Source organism: Rhinoraja longicauda, chromosome 16, assembly GCF_053455715.1.
Source record: "Rhinoraja longicauda isolate Sanriku21f chromosome 16, sRhiLon1.1, whole genome shotgun sequence".
In the NCBI taxonomy this organism is placed as follows: Eukaryota; Metazoa; Chordata; class Chondrichthyes; order Rajiformes; family Arhynchobatidae; genus Rhinoraja; species Rhinoraja longicauda.
In genome coordinates this window covers 38,882,604-38,904,453 of record NC_135968.1, presented here as the reverse complement: position 1 = coordinate 38,904,453, position 21,850 = coordinate 38,882,604, and the positions used below count along the sequence as shown (strand labels likewise).

The window sequence follows — 21,850 nt, the reverse complement described above, 5'->3', positions numbered from 1 at the left end:
TTGTGGGATGAATCAAGAGAATAGCCTGGGGTGAAAGAGAACAATGCATTTACTGGGGATTAGGGTGTCAAAAAGGCAGAGGGAGAATGTAATGGAAGAGATTGGTGCTTATGAAAATGCTCTTCGGATTGCAGCGACCAGAAAGCTATGAATTTGGACATGCTATTGTCAATAACTCGATAGGGCTAGTTTTCCAGGTGAGAACGTTGAAAGAAGCAATCCGATGAACAAGCATCTTTGAATGGCACAGTAGCAAAGCCTCAAAAGTATTTTAATACGCATGGCATGGATTATATGGAGAAATGTTTGACAGAGCGTAAAATAGCATTGAACTTGTTCTTCCTTTCAGTTTAGTTCAGTTTCGTTTATTGTCACGTGTACTGAGGTACAGTGAAAAGCTTTTTGTTGCGTGCTAACCAGTCAGCAGAAAGGCATTACATGATTACAATTGATCCATTTACAGTGTATAGATCCAAGATAATAGAATATACGTTTAGTGCAAGGTAAAACCAACATTTTCCCAAAATGGCTATGGAGGCTGAGTCACCAAGCCACCAAGGCAGAATCTAAGGAAGGACATCAATGAACATATCTCGGTGATAAATGTGGCATAGTATTTGGACACGGAACAGAAAATGAGAATTTTACCAACAGCATCACGCTAAGTTGCTTAATTGAAGAAGAAAATGTGACTCAATAAAAAAAGGAAATGATTTGTGGATTTGAAGTGATTTGTTGATAGGAGTTGAAAAGGTGTGATTTGTGAATAAGAGCTTCAGTTGAGGTGGGTGGTGGAACATACAGATTGGGATGGAGCCTTTAATAAAGAGTAAACGATCATTGACCCTCAGGTGCATTTCCTTCAATGAGCTTTTCGATGCAAGGCTTAGTTAATATGTGGAATGACATTCTGAAGGGAGGGGAAGAGAATACCAATGATAGCCGATTTGCTGAACGAATGCTGAGGATCAGATGTAGCATATGTGAGTGAGGCTTGATTGTCAACCCCAGCAGACACAGGGAATGGCGGGTCAAGGGGAAATAATGCTGAGAAAGCTCATTTGCTTCCTATTTATAAGAAGGCAATGGTGAGTTCCTTGCTGGAAATTGTAGGCTTAGATAAGAGGAATTCAAGCCTGAGATGGCAGCAGAAACGTAGGAAAGTTCGGGAGGGCTGGAGGGTTGGAGTGTAGATTCAAACGGGCAGAGTACTTGAGGGAGGAGAAATAAAAGGTGTGACAGCAGGAAGAGAGGAATGGCAGAGAGAAGAAAAAGAGAACAAGAAGGGGAGGAAAGAGCTGAAAGTAGAATAAAAGGTTTAAGTTTGAAGCAGATAAAAAAAAGTGCGGTAATAATCCCAGGGAAATGTAATGCCTGATTACATGATTAGAGAGAGGGATGGATCGAGAGGTTGTGAGGGAAAAGAGGAAATACAGTAACCCTTGTAAATTGACATGTTTTGTACCAGGTCAGAGTTTTAAATCTGTACGAAAATCTGATCTGACCCCACCGACCCCAGTACATGACTTGAGCCAACTAGGCAGCAATTCTGAAATTCACCTCGAGAGAGAGGTGGGTTTCCAAATCAGTCCATGTTCAGTTCAGGTGCGGGCACTTGGGCTTTCTAAGCCCTATGAAACTTGCCAATGAAATCATGCTGAGAGCACAAAGCCACTAGCTAGGGATTGGTGAACTGACACCAAGCTAATGTGACAAAACAATACTGCAGAGAAACTATAGAAGGAGATCTTATTGAAACGTTCAGAAGACATCTGGACAGATATATGCACAGGAAGGGTTCTGAGGGATGGGGACCAAATGCAAGCTAATGGGACTAGCCCAGAATGTCAACTTGTTCGTACGTGGACAAAAGTGGAAGTTTTCCTTGCAGAAGTTGCCTTCACACTATCTTTTTGAGGTTAGCATACCCATAAAAAAAACTTCATGAAAGATACTGCTCTTGCAGCAACATTGTGGGGCCCAAAAGAGTTGGGTGGATAATCAAAGGACCAACACAAGTCTACATCTGGCCCACCTGTAGTCTCAAATGAAAGAGAGACAGTGCTTTGTAAACCACCTTAAGGAAAATGGTGATATTCCATTAAACTCCATGGGAGATCAGTGCTGCAGGAAGGAATGAGTTCAATTGATGCCTGTGGCAATCAGAGGATTGGTGAATTGAAAATCAGCATGCGTCTCTGCCAATCTAGTGATCTTTTGACATGAAATGCTGGCAATTACCGTAGTAGTTTGGATGATTCCACTTTGAGTCGATATAAGTTGAAATCCAGTTTCCTGGACCTTTTCGGATATCATATCATATCATATATCTGCAGCCGGAAACAGGCCTTTTCGGCCCTCCAAGTCCGTGCCGCCCAGTGATCCCCGTACATTAACACTATCCTACACCCACTAGGGACAATTTTTTTACATTTACCCAGCCAATTAACCTACATACCTGTACGTCTTTGGAGTGTGGGAGGAAACCGAAGATCTCGGAGAAAACCCACGCAGGTCACGGGGAGAACGTACAAACTCCTTACATGTCTAAGGATGTTCTGGTTGTCAAGGCAGCTTGTGGATGGTCCCAGAAGTCAATAATAATGTTGAATAATGGCGTAAAGATATGATTTCTAATCAAAGTAGAATTGACTATTTTACAGCATTGAATCTGTTTTGGATTGGAATTTCTAATTCCGTCTAAACCAGCTCCATCATTGCATATTCTATCATGGCTCAGAATCTGCTGCCAGAGTGCACTTCTTCTATGCACTAGATGAAGGTGACTTAATTGGTCACAATGATGCCCTGTATGGCGACAATGACTTCCACTACACATAGTCATCACCTTGGAGGGAGTGAAGAGGAGAAGACACGAGGTAATAAAAAAGCAAAGTAATAACTTTGACAGGCAGCCTAACTTAGCCAGCTGTCAAAATGCTTGAAAAGATATGAATGTTTCTAAAATTCAGAAACTATTAAAAGAACAATAAAAAGTCATAGTTTGTTTTGTTATAATGACATTGTGCTTGAATTTACTTTAAATATTGAATTGAATAACAACTATAGAATTGTGATGGATCCTTAACCGTCTCTGTGTCGGAAGGAACTGCAGATGCTGGTTTAAACCGAAGATAGACACAAAATGCTGGAGTAACTTCGGTTTAAACCAGCATCTGCAGTTCCTTCCGACACAGAGACGGTTAAGGATCCATCACAATTCTATAGTTGCAGCATCTCTGGAGAGAAGGAATGGGTGACATTTCGGGTCGAGACCCTTCTTCAGACTCTCTCTCTGAAATAACAAGATACTCTCTCTACTTGATGTAACCTGGGATAATCTTTTGAGTGGATCCCCCTGGATCAGACGTGGCAGAGAACTGCTTCAATTTCACTTTCCCTTAAAATACAGACGGAAACATGGTGGGGTGCAGTCAAAGATATTTCAACATAGTACAATTTTCCGTACATTTTGTGTGTTTTAAATGAGTCATGGGAGAATTTGAAAAGGTGGTTTAAATGCATGCTCCCAAAGTCTGTGCTCCCCCTTCCCCGTATAATCAATGCTTATTATTAGTTCACAAAATGCTCTTCAACTCCCCCTCCCATTCCCAGTCTGACCTTTCTGTCATGGGCCTCCTCCAGTGCCATAGTGAGGCCCACCGGAAATTGGAGGAACAGGACCTCGAATTTCGCTTGGGCAGTTTGCAGCCCAGCAGTATGAACATTGACTTCTCCAACTTTAGATAGTTCCTCTGTCCCTCCCTTCCCCTCCTCCTTCCCAGATCTCCCTCTATCTTCCTGTCTCCACCTATATCCTTCCTTTGTCCCGCCCCCCTGACATCAGTCTGAAGAAGGGTCTCGACCCGAAACGTCACCCATTCCTTCTCTCCTGAGATGCTGCCTGACCCGCTGAGTTACTCCAGCATTTTGTGAATAAATACCTTCGACCTCTGCCGTCTTATTATTAGTTAATTGGTTTTGATTGTTCTAGAGACCTGCAACAATGCATTGGGAATTTAATTTACTAAAGATAAATTTTGTCATAGAAATTGCACAATAAAGCAATATAATCTTTTAGTATGGGAAAGAACCAAAGGGTATGGGCGGGGGAGAGAAGGAGATTTCATATTCATGAACAACCTATCTAATCGATCAATTTCCCTCCTAGGATAAATAAAGTTATTTCGTATCGTATCGTGTCTAACTTGATGTTTTAACTCTGCTTCAAGTTTATCCCATCAGTTTAAGGATGGTCCAGCAGTTTATAAATGAATCGTATGATTGAAAATTTCACATGTGACCAGCAGTGCCATGACTGCCACACAAAGCTTCCACAGGATTCAGCTGTAACTACTGGCATCGTGATAGACGGTGCGTGCCAATATCTCACCTGAGATTAATCTGTTTTGTTGCTTAATTTACCTAGCAAAATTGTGAAAGCAAGATAAGAGCTCTTCCCTCAGCAGAATGCTGGTGGACTGATGAAAGGATCTATCAAATGGTTGAAAGCTTTGCAAATACAAAGAACAAGAGCATATTGCACCAATGCAATTGCTATGAAATCCAACTGAAGTTCGAGATTTCATTTATTTTGATCTATTTTAATTGTCTCTCCCATTTGATTTAATTGTGTCATTTACACAGCCTTGTTTGGAAAATCAATACAACTGCTTGGAGTACAAAATCAGATATGAATCACTCTGGCTGCAAGCATTTATTTGGATCAATTGAGACTTCAAATTCAAACCATACAAAAGATGTAGAACACTAATGCAGAAAAGATAACTTTGCTCTTTAAAAAAGAGCATTCATGGACTGTCAGAGAAATCAAAGCCTCAAGTACACAGCTGTGAAACTATATTTACAATACAACTGGCAAGGAATTAAAGAGTGCTTTAACTTTTGCAAAACAATTATTGTCCACCACTACAAGCCTGAGAAGCAGATCCCCATTTGAACTTAAAAATTGTATTGGTTTTTCTTATCTACCAGCAGAATCTTCATTGAAGTTATGGCCATTCAAGGCATTTTAACGGTCAATTTTTATGCAACTGGATTGATAATTTTATGCAAATACAAAGAGAATGACCTTTCCCACATTCAAAGGCAGTGTGAAGATTGCCAAACCAGACAGCATCACCCCAGCAGATCAAAGCTTGGTTGGGGAACTGCGGATGGCTTACACGGAATGGCGGGACTGTCGTATGTTGAAAGGCTGGAGCAATTAGGCTTGTATACACTGGAATTTAGAAGGATGAGGGGGGATCTTATTGAAACGTATAAGATAATTAGGGGATTGGACACATTAGAGGCAGGAAACATGTTCCCAATGTTGGGGGAGTCCAGAACAAGGGGCCACAGTTTAAGAATAAGGGGTAGGCCATTTAGAACGGAGATGAGGAAGAACTTTTTCAGTCAGAGAGTGGTGAAGGTGTGGAATTCTCTGCCTCAGAAGGCAGTGGAGGCCAGTTCGTTGGATGCTTTCAAGAGAGAGCTGGATAGAGCTCTTAAGGATAGCGGAGTGAGGGGGTATGGGGAGAAGGCAGGAACGGGGTACTGATTGAGAGTGATCAGCCATGATCGCATTGAATGGCAGTGCTGGCTCGAAGGGCTGAATGGCCTACTCCTGCACCTATTGTTTATTGCAAAATGCTACAGATTCAGGAAGTGTTCCTGTGAATTGGAAAAATGAAATCTCACACCATGTGGTTTGAGGAGAGAAATAAGGTAATTACGGAGCAATTAGTCTAACATTAGATGCGGGGAGATTCTTAATGGAACATGGTGAGTGAACACTTTGACAGATCCTGGTTTCATTTGTTCTCAAAATGATATCTCGAAAAACAGATGATTCCTTGTTCCTCTCAGAGAGCATTACGTGTGTTCCTGCTTTGTAGAATTGGCCGTCGGGTTTATCTGCATGACAGCACTTTGGAATAGTGGAAACGGGTGTGAAGTTCTTCAAATGCTTGGAATGAATTGAAGGAATTCACAAATGCAAATTCTATTAAAGCTGAACAGCCTTTTACTTGATACTCTTTTAATTGGTGTTTTCTCTGTTACCAACTTTCTTTCAACAAAATTGCATCTTTTATATATTCTCAAGTTAAATTCCCTCCTGACACGTTCTTAAAAACAACTTTCATCGTGTGTAGCAATTATCCAGTGATTTCAAGATCATTGTCACAGTTACCTGATATTATTTTAAAGGCCACTCCACACTCAATATTCTTCCCTGCTATGCCAACAGCACTTCTCAACCAAGGCAACATTATGTCTCGCCAGAGGATTGCTTCCATGGACACTATGTTCAATTGTTTAATGTTAATATGTATCATGTAATGCATATTTGATGTAATTCAACGTACTGCAGGGGACGCGACAATACCTGAAGGGGTACAAAACATAACCTATCCCAACATTAACAGTAGCTACCTTGCTGATAAACTTGCATAAACTATCGAGTGCTTGAAGCCAATCAAAGAGCTGCAAGATCACATAGCGTATAGCTAACCTTAAAAATCAAGTCATGGCCTCCGCTGCATCGCACTTAACACAGGAATGCCGCAGAAAAGCTTTGTGGATTTTAGAATTTGCAAACATGCAAATGTTGTGTAGACAGAGAAAGCTGGCACAAAGAGGTGAAAATTTAAGGATAAATATTTAACTATAGCAGATGGCATGTTCTGCTCAGAACACCACACAAATAACAGAATACGCATCCTCTCCTTGGTGTAATCTCCCGGATGACCCAAATTGTTCAATGTTGGAGACACGTGTGCGCATCGTTCTCATTCTTCTGCAAGATCACATTTAAAATGGCATTAAAATTTGGAAATTAGATTCTCTATTGTCCAATTCTACGACTAAGGTATATTCAGTTCCTCCAGTGCTCAGGGGTTTCCCCCTCTCAATAGACAATCTCTCAATAGCATCCCAGACTATTGCTCAAAATTATAACCATATCTGGCCATTCTGAAGGCAAGTTATTTGAACGATCAATTTTCATGACTGTTCGGCATCTCCTTAAGAAGAATAAAATCAAATTTATGACAAAACAATTTATCAAACAAAACTTCTCAGATGCAAAAGAAATTAGAAATTTTAAATCAACTTGACATTGTAAATGACAACTGAATTTTCATCAGTGTATTTCAAATAAAATGCATTATTCTGCAGGTGTCTAATTTATTTGTAATACCCACATCCTTCAATTTTTTGAAAAGTAGCATGTAAGGTCCACTAACATTGTGGTTAAAAAGTTTTCTGGAGCATGCTTAAGTCACCATGTTTTGGGGATTAAACAGGATGTTTTCCTTCTGCAACTTCTGAAGAATCTACAGCCATTGCTCATCTTACACCAAAACTGCGGGGAAATTTCAGCTCTTTGGCCGACATGCCATTTTTATGTCACTTTCTGGTGGATAATTTGGAAATGCAATCAAATCAAGGAACTTTGAACTATATTTCCGGTCTCAGCACTTGCCCATCCAACTGGAAATGGATGTCAATCCTCAGCAATGCTCTCATAGAAAGCTTCAAATTGTTCCATGCTTAATTCAAAAACAGATGAACTCATTTATGGGTAACCAGCTTTTAAACTGCACTCCATGTAAAGCACCTACACCATTTAAAGTGGTCATCAATCACTTTTCTACGAGTGCTAGGTACTTGCAGTAGCTACAGGAGTCGAGTCTGAGATGGTAGTCAAGTCAAGTTTATTTGTCACATACACATACACGATGTGCAGTGAAATGAAAGTGGCAATGCCTGCGGATTGTGCACAAAAAAGGAATTACAGTTACAGCATATAAATAAAGTTAATAAGTTACTATAGTGTAGACAAAAATTTAGTCTCTGGAGTTATAAAAGTTGACAGTCCTGATGGCCTGTGGGAAGAAACTCCATCTCATCCTCTCTGTTTTCACAGCGTGACAGCGGAGGCGTTTGCTTGATCGTAGCATCTGGAACAGTCCGTTACTGGGGTGGCAGGGGTCCCTCATAATCTTGCTTGCTCTGGATCTGCACCCCCTGATGTATAGGTCCTGCAGGGGGACGAGTGTAGATCCCATGGTGCGTTCTGCCGAACGCACTACTCTCTGCAGGGCCATCCTGTCCTGGCCAGAGCTGTTCCCAAAGCAGACTGTAATGTTGCCGGACAGGATGCTCTCTACAGCCCCAGAGTAGAAGCAATGAAGGATCCTCAGAGACACTCTGAATTTCCTCAGCTGTCTAAGGTGGTAAAGGTGCTGCTTTGCCTTACCCACCAGTGTGGCAATGTGCGTTGCCCATGTCAGATCCTCTGTAAATGAGTCATATCCTTAGTACTAATCTCTTTTACACTTTGCCCCTTCAAGGCATAGCAGAGGAAGTGGGGTTGATGCTCACACACCCCATTCTCCAAGTGTCTACATGAAGATGTACCAACTCTCCAACAGTATTTGGAGGCAAAGCTATTCAAAGTCACTGGTGTTAAAAACCTGCAACTGTCTGTAATGCACCTCCCATGCACCTGTGCCTGGACTGCTCCTTCCACCCTTCACCCATTTGTCTTCCAGTAGCAGTTGGTCTATGGCATGCATCATCGCTTCCAGCTTGCTACCTCATTAGGGATTTCACTACTAATCACTATTCAAGGGGGAGAGGAATTCATTTTCTTAACCTGGCTCAGCAAACATTGTACGTATGTTGATCTGTGAGTCTTACAGTGTGAAGCAAGCCCTTAACCCAATGCCCACACCGGCCAAAATGTCCCACTTACACTAGTGCCACCTGCCAGTGTTTGGCCCATATCCCTCTAAACCTGTCTATCTATGTACCTGTCAAAATGTTTCTTAAACGTTGCGTTAATATCTGCCTCAACTACCTCTTCCAGCAGCTCGTTCCATACATCCATCACCCTTTGTGTGAAAAATTTACCCCTCAGGTTCCAATTAAATCTTTCCCCCCTCATCTTAAACCTATGTCATCGTTACTCCAGCATTTTGTGAATAAATACCTTCCATTAGGGTAAAACAATTTCCAGGCATATACTTGTCTGTGCTTTTTGTAGCTAGATGTGGCAACATTTTCTATCTTGGCAGTGTGTTTCTCCATGAATAACATTCACAGCGGTAATTCTGCACAATTCCTTACCGCAACCGGTTTAGTTTAATGTCACGTGTACTGAGGTACAATGAAAAGCTTTTGTTGGATGCTAACCTGTCAGCGGAAGGACAATACATGATCACAATCGAGCCATCCACAGTTTCCAGATACATGATAAGGGAAGAACGTGAAGAACGTTTAGTGCAAGATGAAGGCAGTAATGTCCGATCAAAGATAGTCTGAGGTTCTCCAATGAGGTAGAAGAACAAGTGTGAAGTTGAGCAGCTGGCTGCATGGCCATCACTCTCATCACCAAGATGGATAAAGAAACAGAAGCATCCAGTTACATGGAAGCTGCTCAGAATATCAGAATCAGAACAGCCTTTATTGTCATCCAAAAATGTCTTTTGGACGAGAGTCCATTACCCACAGTCCAACAATAAGAGCAATAAAAATAAGCAATAACACACACAATCACAAACCAACACAAAACAAAAAAGAAACATCCATCACAGTGAGTCTCCTCCAGTCACCTCCTCACTGTGATGGAAGGCCGGAATATCTTTTCTCTTCCCCTGCCGTCTTCTCCCGCGGTCAGGCTGTTGAAGTTGACATGTTCCAGGCCGCGCCGGACGGTGAAAGGCCCACAGCGGGCCGATCCAAGCCCTGCGATTCGGGGCGGGCAAAGATGCTGCCGCTGCACATCGGGGCGGTCGTGGCTCCCGACATTGAAGCCCCCGCCATTGAAGCCCCCGCCGGGCAGAAAAAATCCCGCGGCCTATTTTAGGCCGCGCCAGACGGTGGAAGGTCCGCAGTGGGCTGACCCAAGCCCCGCGATTCAGGACGGGTGAACACGTGCTGCTGCCGGAGCTCCTGATGTCGGTCCCCACCCAGGGGCCTGCGAGCTTCCGACGTCCACGCGGCCCGCGGCCGAAGCCTGCGAAGCTTCCGAAGGCGAGTCGCAGCCGCTCTCGCAGCGCCACCACAGCCTCCGAAGGCAGCCAGCTCCGCAGATGGTAAGTACAGTCCGGTCCGCGGGCTCTGCGAACCTGAGCCTAGGTGGTCCCAGCTGGAGGCCGCCAGCTCCAGGTGTTTGGCCGATGGGAGGCCGCAGCGGGAACGGGGACACCACCCAGAAAACAAAGGTCGCGTCCCCGTTCGGAAGAGACAATTTTACAGTTTCCCCCCACACATAGTACACAACCTCAAAAAACACTACATCACATCTAAACACTACAATTAAGACAAAAAAACAACAAAAAACACAAAAGACAAACGGACTGCCGGTGAGCTGCAGCTGCTAGGCAGCATCGCCATTTTGCAAGTTTTGCAATATTGAGCAAGCTGCAGCTGGAAGACGTAAAAAGTTTGACAGAGGGCTGTGTGCAGCAGTGGAAACTTTGATTTGCCTCCTTGAGTTTAAGGATAACAGACTCATCAGATACTCCGACAGAGTATCTGTCTTCTTCTGCTGCATTGCAGTCCATCGTTTATTCCCGGTGACTCGGATTGTCTTTCTTGATTTAACTGCAGCATATGAGGCTGTCTGGCAATCTGCTCTTCTGGCAAAAATGTCATGAATTCTGACACACTGAGTCAGTTGTTTAATCGAACTATTACTCGTTGATGGATACTGTGGAACGCTCAATCTATCCAGCTCTTGGAAACCTCATACAATTGCTTCTGGCTGCTTCTCCTTTTTAACATGTCCTTTGATGACCCGTCAGCCACCGATTCATTAATACGTCAATGCACAGTGTCTACCCTTTGCTACCCAGGCCCAAGACTTCTTCAATGTGGAACTCACTCACGTTGAAGACTGTCAGAGTACTGCCGTAAATGATATATACTAAGGCCATTGCATACAGCCACAGAGTTCTGGGGACTGAGGGTCATACAGGACTGAAACAGACTGTTGAGCCCACACTTTTTTATTCTAATTGCATCCCAATCCCATATCAGTCCTCCACATTCTCCCCACCACAATACAATCAACTGCCCCCTAATTCTACAATTCATCTTTACATTAGTGTCAATTGACAATGGCTAATTAACCTACCAACCAGCATGTCTTTGGGATGTTATGTGTGTGTATATGTATATACTGTATAGCGCAGCGGTAGAGTTGCTGCTTTACAGCGAATGCAGCGCCGGAGACTCAGGTTCGATCCTGACTACGGGTGCTGTACTGTAAGGAGTTTGTACGTTCTCCCCGTGACCTGCGTGGGTTTTCTCCGAGATCTTCGGTTTCCTCCCACACTCCAAAGACGTACAGGTATGTAGGTTAATTGGCTGGGTAAATGTAAAAATTGTCCCTAGTGGGTGTAGGATAGTGTTAATGTACGGGGATCGCTGGGCGGCACGGACTTGGAGGGCCGAAAAGGCCTGTTTCCGGCTGTATATATATGATATGATATGATATGATACATTTAGTCCATCTGCCGCTTTTCTGAACAATTTTGCAGCCCAGTGGTATGAACATCGACTTCTCCAACTTTAGATAGTTCCTCTGTCCCTCTCTTCCCCTCCTCCTTCCCAGATCTCCCTCTATCTTCCTGTCTCCACCTATATCCTTCCTTTGTCCCGCCCCCCTGACATCAGTCTGAAGAAGGGTCTCGACCCGAAACGTCACCCATTCCTTCTCTCCCGAGATGCTGCTTGACCCGCTGAGTTACTCCAGCATTTTTTAAATAAATACCTTCGATTTGTACCAGCATCTGCAGTTATTTTCTTATACTACTTGTTGAACATCGCCACAGGCAACACCCGACGTCAGGATTGAAGCCAAGACATTGGAGCAGTGAGGTAGTGGTTCTTCTCGCTGCACCACTGCACCACACTGCTAATTTTCCACACACTATCATCTTAAATAATCCCCTCGTTAAAGATGACTAGAGTCTATTCCATCTGTCGACGAAACTGTAGCTGACTTGTTACTTGGTTGAAAGGCATGGCAACAATTAGTTCTCTGAGCAATAGGGAGACAGTCATTTAAGTCATTGAATGAATATTAATTTCCGAGGGAAAATTAATAAGCCGAAGGAGAACAATCAGGGTGGAAATCATTAACAGCTTTGATCTGGTAGCTCTCCTTCAGATGTTCAGACTAATTATAACGTTTTCTATCATTACTTAGCAGAGGTGAGGGTTCATATTTTAAAAATCATTCTATTTTTAACCATCCAAGACTACACGTTGATTAAAGAATATCCAGAATAGCAGTTTTTTAAAACAAGTCAATAATGATGAAGCCCCAGCTTCTGATCCGGTCACATTGATTTTGCTGGAGACTCAGGGAGTGAGAAGACATCTGCTTCACAAAAAAACGATCAGATTGCTCAGAAAAAAAATCACTTTCATGTCTAAGCAGTCGATAACACATCTAATCTCATTTTCACATTTTATATCTAATCGACCAGCTGGAGGTATTTACGAACTAAATTTGCAGGTTATGAGGCTAATTTCTCAGGCTCTTGCATGTGACCTGCGGATAGAACTGATACATCGTGTTCATCAACAAGACGGCTTCGAGATTCAGCCCTCTTCCAACTCAAATAGATGCTACTGGAGATTTCAATACACGGGCAAGCAGTTATGAAACATGCACTGAAAGTAATGATGCCGACAAATGAAGGTGAGGTGTCTTCTCATTGACCACACTGCCACCAGCATGGTTAGGTCACAGAATCAGCATCACGATAAAGATGTTTGAGGACATTTAATCTGTAGATAATTTGAGAATCATGCATTCTCTGTTCATTGATTTCATCGTTTTTTGGATAATATAATTAATTGCATAACCTAGGCTAATAAATTACGATTATGATTATGATTATGAGTAAGATATCAACCCAGTTGGACAGAAATTGTGCCTTTGCATTTAAACCATTGTGTAACATCTTGAAACATAAACAGCTATTCAAGAGCGAGCAAATACCACAGATAGAATAAATGGCTGCAGATTAGTCTTGTGTCTGCTGGAACATTTCTTACCCCTCGTTCCAGAAGCATATCCCGGAAATGATTAATGCGTTCTTCCAAGGGGACGACGGTTCTGTGTGGGGTATTTCCCAGGTTTTTCCCATCCATTTCTTCTTTTGCTGGATGAGCAACCTCTGGCTCCTCAGTTCTGTTGTAAAATGATTTCCATAATATTAATATTTACAAATGTGCACACGGTAAGCCCTCGCACTAACGGGAGAGAGAATGGTGGCCGTTATTGACGATTGTCCGCTGTAACCCGAGTGAGTTGGGTAGAGTTTAACCCAAAGCAACGAGTGATGAAATATGGCGTTGGAGGCTGGGGAGAGGGGGGGTGAAACAAGTAAGGATTCGCAGGCTGGAGAACCACAGAGCCCTCGGCCCCACACAGGGCCGGGCCCGGTATCCATGCTGCCTTTATGCTGCCCGCTCTCTCCGCTCCCCCTACTGGGAACACACCACGTGGTGCCAGGTAACTGGTGGTGGGGTGGGGAGGGGAGGAGATGGTGCAGCTGGAGCCTTGGTCCGTTACAACTGAAATCCCCTTTATAGAAGTCCATTATTGCGAGGCTTTACTGTATGTATTTTGCTTTTAGCAATGGGAACTCATTGTAATGTTGCTATTGTATATTTCCCACAGGATGTATTTGCAAAGCAGCATTTCAAAATGTGGAGACAGACACAAAATTAATGAATGAATGAATGAATGAATTAATGAATAGGTTTATTGGCCAAGTATGTGCATATACAAGGAATGTGCCTTGGTGCTCCGCTCACAAATTACATCACAAACATACAGTTGACAATTAAGAAAAATGCTGGAGTAACTCATCGGGACTGGAAGCATCTCTGGAGAGAAGGAATGGATGACATTTCGGGTCGAGACCCTTCTTCAGACATTTCGTCAGTCGTGACCCGAAAAGTCACCCATTCCTTCTCTCCAGAGATGCTGCCTGTCCTGCTGAGCATTTTGTGTCTATCTTCGGTTTAAACCAGATCTGCAGTTGCTACCTACACATTCCAAAGAGTGGCATATCTTCAGGAACATTACCGAACCAAAGGCATATCAGCGGATGGCGCACGATGGCTGCCTCGCCAACGGTCTGTCTTCGTCTTTTTCATTCTTTGTGCTTTTAGTTTGTTGTAAAATGTATGTTTTAGCTTATCTTTAGTTTTTGTATTTGTGGGGGGTGGTGGTGGGGGGGGGGGGGGGGGGGGGGTGGAGGAAACTTTATTTATCTCTTTCCTCGATGGAGATGTGACTTTTCCCGTGTCTTATCTCCGCCTGCACTGCGGCCTAACATCGTGGAGTTGGCAGCCTCTTGTTTGGGACTTCTAGAGCTCCAAAACCGTGGAGCCTGTGGACTTTAACATCTCGGAGCGGGAGATCCCTTTCCCAGGGTCCGGCCTTTGGTGCTCCAACCTGCGGGAGCTGCGGACTTTAACATCGTGGAGCTCACGGTCCTGGTTAGCGACCGACTTCGGGAACTACAAGCCGCAGGCGATTCGACCGTCCCAATGCGGGAGTTTAGACCGCCCCAATGTGGGCGCTCAATCGCCGGTTGCAGATGGCTCGACTCCCCCGACTGCGGGAGGAAAGGAGGAATGAACATAAGACTTTATTGCCTTCCATCACAGTGGAGAATGGGGAGGAGCCGCTGTGGTGGATGTTTATGTCAATTTTTCAAATAGTTGTGCGTCTTCTTGCTTTTTTCGTATGACTGTATGGCAACCCAAATTCCTCGTCTGTTGCAAAACATACTTGGCTAATAAATTATGATTATGATTATGATTAAGATATCAAGAGCATGAGCTAACAACTAAGTAACATAGCTAAGTAACAGTTTTAATCTTTTTCACTATAGAATAAACCTCTGAATTAATAAAGACATGATCTCAAAGAAAAAAAATGCCCTCACATTCCACTTTCAAATTGCTGATATTATTAATATACAGCATTGCCTAGATTCTCCAGGGAGTAAACTCTCAAATGTCAACACTATGCATTAACAATCCAGCATGAAAGATGCTTAAAACTAAAATAAAAATGTTTAATTACAATAAAAATCACTCAATGTTAAAGTGAGGGCGTGCAGCGTAGGTTCACTAGGTTAATTCCCGGAATGGCGGGACTGTCGTATGTTGAAAGGCTGGAGCGATTGGGCTTGTATACACTGGAATTTAGAAGGATGAGGGGGGATCTTATTGAAACATATAAGATAATTAGGGGATTGGACACATTAGAGGCAGGAAACATGTTCCCAATGTTGGGGGAGTCCAGAACAAGGGGCCACAGTTTAAGAATAAGGGGTAGGCCATTTAGAACGGAGATGAGGAAGAACTTTTTCAGTCAGAGAGTGGTGAAGGTGTGGAATTCTCTGCCTCAGAAGGCAGTGGAGGCCAGTTCGTTGGATGCTTTCAAGAGAGAGCTGGATAGAGCTCTTAAGGATAGCGGAGTGAGGGGGTATGGGGAGAAGGCAGGAACAGGGTACTGATTGAGAGTGATCAGCCATTGAATGGCGGTGCTGGCTCGAAGGGCTGAATGGCCTACTCCTGCACCTATTGTCTATTGTCTATTGTCTATTGTCTATTGAATATTAGTCATTTCAGCATTGCTGGTGGATTTCCAGAATTATGTCACTGTAAACATCAATCATCTTGTGTCACAGTTGAGACATGTCTTCAGTTATGTATATATTACATATTAGAAAAATTACAACATGTATTAAGCCAGCAGAAATTTATATAGTCAACAGCATCTGTATACATTATTTCAATGAGAAATCTTTTAATTTAATATTGTTAAACTCCATGATAATGGAACATATTTAGTCTTTTAATTATATGGTGCTTATTATTGGATTTCTTTCAGCAAGCAAAGCCGTGATTTTGATGTGCATTTCTTGTTTTTGAGGTTTAGATTAAAAATATCACCAGGACAGTAAATAACTTAGGACAAAGAATTCCTACGCTGTTATGTTAAAACATTAAATTTGATAGAACGTAACAACACCCAGAAATCCAATTCAACATTGAGAAAGAGATGTTCTTGGAAAAAACATGTGTTTGGTCTATGGACATTACTAAATGATGTAGAAATACAGTACAACATGACAGTATGAAAAACTAGGGCAGCCATCAATGTTTACTGCTGAGTTGCAGTCGTATGAATGACAGCAAACTTAACTGTTATTAATATTTATTCATATACTTATTTGCAGTTCCCTGACATTCCTAATGCTTGAGTTTAAATGAAGCAAATGTTGAAGTTTGCTAATTAACTGCTCCAAATACCTGTTGTAATGTTATGTGTCAGACATTAGTGATTATTGTACTCAGTGGAAATCTAAGTCAGCAAATGAACTGCATAATCAAAATGCAATTCTGATCAGGGGGCATGTTATGATACCTATGACAACAAATGCTGCACCTAACAGCACAGAGGCAATTATTAACTTATCATCATATGTTCCGGCCTGGAAAAGGCTCACAACACACAATTAGATTCCTGCTATTTTTGTAGTTGGGATTATTTTTCAATGACCAGTATTCATATCATTCACAGAATGATGAGGATTTGGCACGTTCTATTATTCTCACAATAACACTCAAACGAGTGCTTTCCTGAATGTATTATTGTTTTATTATTATTATTATTATGTTTTAGTGAAACATTAATGCAGAATGATGTAAATTGTCACTTTATGTGCTAATGACATTCAATATATTTTATAATTTCTAAAGATAATACCTATTTTTAATCAATCCATATACATGAGTCCAGGTATCAACAGAAAAGAGATCAGCCCATGCACATTTGGTTAAAGAAGGTATAATGAAATAAAACCCAAAGTTCAATTTGAATAGTCAAGTCAAGTCAAGTCAATTTATTTGTATAGCACATTTAAAAACAACCCACGTTGACCAAAGTGCTGCACATCTGACTAGGAAAAAAAAAAGAAACATACAGTGGCAGGCAGCCAAACACAACGGCGCGGCCAAGCCAACTTGCTATGCTTTTCTTTAGAGGAAAGAATATAGATTTATATTTAATGTATTCTGTTTTCTTGTCTCCCGTTTAGGAATAGCTCTTCAGCTTTAGGATCTGTTACAAATGCAGACACCACTGAATTCATAATCATTAAATGTTAATGCCCTCAAGAGATAAATATTTTAGATTGAATGATATTTTCCTAAAAGTCAATTTAAATCTTTTGAAAAGACAATGTTTTAGAGTGTAGTTAAATTGTGCAAAGTTAGATATTGTGCATATTCTTAAAAAAAGACAAATAGTAAGCAAAGTCAAGAAAATAATTTGCATACTTGTTTCTTTTTGTTTTCATGAGGTGTTCTTCATTTGCCTCTTCTTGATTAGAAGTTTCATCTTTTGCTAATAAAGTAAGACAATTGAAATTTTTATATATATATATATTTATACACATTTGATGATGACAGATGGATAACTGTAATAAGTAATATATATTTGTGGAATTCATAAACCATTTGAATATTTGCAACACCATTGGCACAGAATTAGCAGTCAAAATAGAGATGCCTGCACCAGCTACCTGTAGGAACCTATAAAAGGCCTTATATTTTACTCTCAAGTCCCTATTGGGAACTTGATGTAAGAAACTGCCTTACACTACCGTGATACTAAATACTAAAAAAGTAAACTATTATTTAAAACATCGAACAGACATAAAATACTTAAAGCCATTTAAATGTATTCCAAACAATGGCGAGAAAAACCCCTAAATATTCCATGGTCCCAAATGGTGGTTCTGCCCCATCAACATGAGTAGGTAAGAACTCCCTGCGCTGGATCTATCAGGACCCAAGTGAACTTGGCACCTTCTCTTATGCTCCCTACTCCCCAGCCCCTACCAACAGTGCGCGGCCTCCACATCTTCAGACTCTTGCTATTCTCCACCTGCTCCAAATTGCGTGAATAGGAATTCGTTTGTGGAGAAATACTGGGAATTATACAGATCAACTATCAATATATTCCCTAAGAATCTGGGCCACCATTTTAATTCTTGGTGACCATTCAAAGTAAGTCCGTGAGATTGTACTTGGCCCAGCTTGACTACCCATGCGCCAACTTCCACTTTGACACAGCTCCATGTGACCGATGAAGTAGGAGACCTGTCTATGACTGCGGTCACATGATGGATTGGTCCATGATAGGTTCAGAGCTCTAGTCTCTCCCCCAGATCAGTCTGATGGCCTTTTGACAATCACAGACCTTTAAAGCATCAAAAAAATATTTGATGGGCCGAATGGCCTAATTTTACTCCTAGAACTTATGAAAACATCCACAAGAGTCACTTAAAACATTATAAAGATGAAAGGAAGTGAAACAAAAAAAACAACTTATCTACATTTACCTTTCCAAGTACGGTAGGCATTCCCATTCATATAAATGGGATTGAGCTACATGCTGTTTGGCTCCTCTGCTCTCTATTTGTGCTTGGCCCCAGCCTCTTTGCTGAGGTCAGAAGATAAGTTAAATGTGCCTTTGCTTCTGAATTATTTGAGAAGGAAAGAAATGCCCCGTTTACTCTTTTATGGAGATCTCATTACCTCTGAACATCTTCTGGCATCATCATGCAAAACTAGATCGTAGAGATACAAATAGCTGCGCTCAAATAGGAGATAGACACAAAAAGCTGGAGTAACTCAGTGGGTCAGGCAGCATCTCTGGAGAGAAGGAATGAGTGACATTTCAGTTCGAGACCCTTCTTCAGCTCCGGTTTCAAATCCGCTTAAATAGGATGTGGTTCAGTCTTGGGAAGAAGGGGTAAAAATAGATTGTGAATATTGTCTGAGAGATCCCTTCCACCTTCCACGTCCCACACCAATCATGTCCCTCCACCATTCCCTCCTCTCCATTAGCAGGTGGGTGCCAGAATTCTTTGCAATAAATGACGGGAATGCTGTTCCCAATAACCTCACAAACTCTCGTAATATTTGAGCTGGACAGCACATTCACACTGGACTGCTTTTCACTTCCTCATTTAAATCCTTATTTATATTCTCTTTGGCAAATCAAGAATTGATTCAGTTCACTTCAGAAGGCTTTAATGAACTTGCTATTTACTGCATAGCATTGCACGCTGATGCGTACACTCGCTGTTATCAGTTTTTCACACTGATTGATGGGCATAAAAATGTTGCAAATGTGCTGTATTTAGATTTAAATTTTAGTTTTCTATTTGAGGGAAATATGCAATTGATTCATCTCTGAGGAAACAACCAAAAACTTTCTTAAAAAGTGCCTACCTTTCTGGACATTCTCAGCATTAGCACAAAGCAAATTCATGGTGAAAATACACTGGAATTCAAAGAATAGAGCCTTCCTTTATGAAGTGTTTTTACTGCTTAAATGTGCCTTCATTACACTTCACTCAGTGAACGTGTTGCATAAACAAATGACCAGTTAACCCAAGCTGTACAACACCTCAAATTTACCATTCTTTGTGCTAATGGTGTCAACTAGGTGTGCTTTATACTAATGATGTCATCTGGGTGTGACGCCGTGTTGGTGACTTAAACATTAAACAATCCCCAAGAAGCGTGAAAGACATTATAATTAACTGACACATTCTAAAATTTGCAATCATCTTGCCTTTTTGTCAGAGTTTTTCATGATTGCTTTTTTCACTGAGAATAGATTTAAATTCCTAGGTATCTTTTCATCAATGATCGAGCTAAAATCTAAAACTATCATTGATATTCTCTTTTTTCATTACTTCCTACACTAAGGCAATTTGTTCCATGATTGATGAACTATTATGTTATTGCTGATTAATCTTATTTGCTGATTAATCTTATTTGCTTCACTTGTTCTATTGTTACAATTTTTATTTCATATGAAATGTCAGTTCTAATCCTTCTTCACCCTTGCTAAGTGGTCTTAGATGCGTCAGAAAGTTATCCCTTTAGTATGAACAGTTTGCTTTCCTTCATACCTTGCAGTGGTCTGCAGTTACTTTAAATAGTTTCATTATTTATAAATAGTCTGAATAGCAGAACTCCTAAGAATACCTTAGGGATTGCCTGCTTGTCAAAGCTGTCCAATTAAAATGACTGCGATGATCAATGGCTTTGTATCTTATTACTTGGGCAATTTACTACCCGGTTTACCATTTTGTCTTTTATCCCAGGAGCTATTACTTAAGCCATAAGCCTCCTAACAGAGACTTTATCAAATGTTTTCTAAACGTTAAGATGCATAACATCCAACACATAATCCCTCTTTTACCAATTTGGTGATTCAATCAAGAGAACGAAGTCTGTTAGCTTTACTAAGTGGAAACAGTAATGATTTATTTTATTCATGTTAAATGCTCAATCTGTTTTCTTGAACTCAATTGTTTTCCAACTATAGGTATTAAACTCACAAGTTTTCAATTCCTTACAGTTTTGATTATGGCCCTTCCATATTTCTTACAAAATAATATGAACATTGCTGTCTTGAAATGTCCAGTATTACATGTAAACCAAACTAATTCTTCCTCTGTGTCGGAAGGAACTGCAGATGCTGGTTTACACTAAAGATTGACACAAAATGCTGGAGTAACTCAGCGGGACAGGCAGCATCTCTGGATAGAAGGAATGGGTTGAGACCCATCTTCAGACTGAGATTCAAGGGAGAGGGAGAAACAGAGATATGGAAGGGTGAGGTGTGAAAATGAGGCATCAAAGGGGATGTGGTTCAATGATATTGTAGAATAGATCACTGTTAGCTCGGGTAAGGTGACAACAAACAATACAAGATAACATTTAATCAGGTGGACAGTCTAATTCTAATTCTTACTATTTTCTCCATCCTTAGTTTTAAAGGGGCTTTGGACTAAATCAGTTTGGTTTAGGTGCCTCATGGACTTTCAAAGCATGATGTATAAAAAAATTAAAATACCAGTCTGTACTTGATTCATGAAGTCAAACTGACTTCTTATATGTTTACCTTCCGGAAACAGGCAAGGTTTAACTCACAACAGGTTTTGGATGGACATGGATTAAAAAAATAATAGGTTTAAGTAATTTTAATTATTGGGGCACATTGGTAATCTACTGGCAAAGGTCGGGTGTACTCAGTGCTTGTAATACCATAGCCCTGGTCTGCAGAGTGGTCATGGATTTACAGGACAGAATGCATAGGAGCTTTACCAGTATGTTGCCTGGATTAGATGGCATTAGTTATAAACCATAAGGTATAAGCAATAAGGTGAGATTGGGCATACTTGCATTACATAGAAACATAGAAAATATGTGCAGGAGGAGGCCATTTGGCCCTTCGAGCTAGCACCGCCATTCATTGTGATCATGGCTGATCATCCACAATCAGTAACCCATGCCTGCCTTCTCCCCATATCCCTTGATTCCGCTCTGGAGAATTCTCTGGAGGGTTGCAGTCTGAGGGAGAGACATGATAGAAGTATATAAAGTTATGGGAGATTATGAGAAATTATGAGAGGCCAGTGATGAGAGCACACAAGATATGAGACAAAAGGATTAGAGAGTTGCAGATTGTGTAGCTAGAGGATTGACAAGGTGCGAATTGTTTAGGAATGTAGTTAAAGTGGAAGGAGAGAGATAGATGCAAAATCAATCTGAAGGGTCTCGACCTGAAACATCACCCATTCCCTCTCTCCAGAGATGCTGCCTGTCCCGCTGAGTTACTCCAACATTTTGTGTCTACCTTAGATGCAAAATCAGAAGATCAGACAGGATTCAGGGGAGGGGGTTAATGGGAGAGAAAGTGGATGGGGGG

General features: G+C 41.4%; 1 protein-coding gene across 4 annotated transcripts in view; it reads right to left on the bottom strand.

The window, feature by feature from the left end:
- Nucleotides 1–21,850, bottom strand: part of tcerg1l (transcription elongation regulator 1 like) — a 563,581-nt gene that overhangs the window by 75,998 nt on the left and 465,733 nt on the right. For all 4 annotated transcript variants that reach the window (XM_078413654.1, XM_078413653.1, XM_078413652.1 and 1 more), the window contains 2 exons: nt 17,395–17,461; nt 13,084–13,219 (listed from right to left, as the gene is read on the bottom strand). In XM_078413654.1, coding sequence (XP_078269780.1) covers nt 13,084–13,219; nt 17,395–17,461 — 203 coding nt within the window. The remainder of the gene's footprint in view (nt 1–13,083; nt 13,220–17,394; nt 17,462–21,850) is intronic.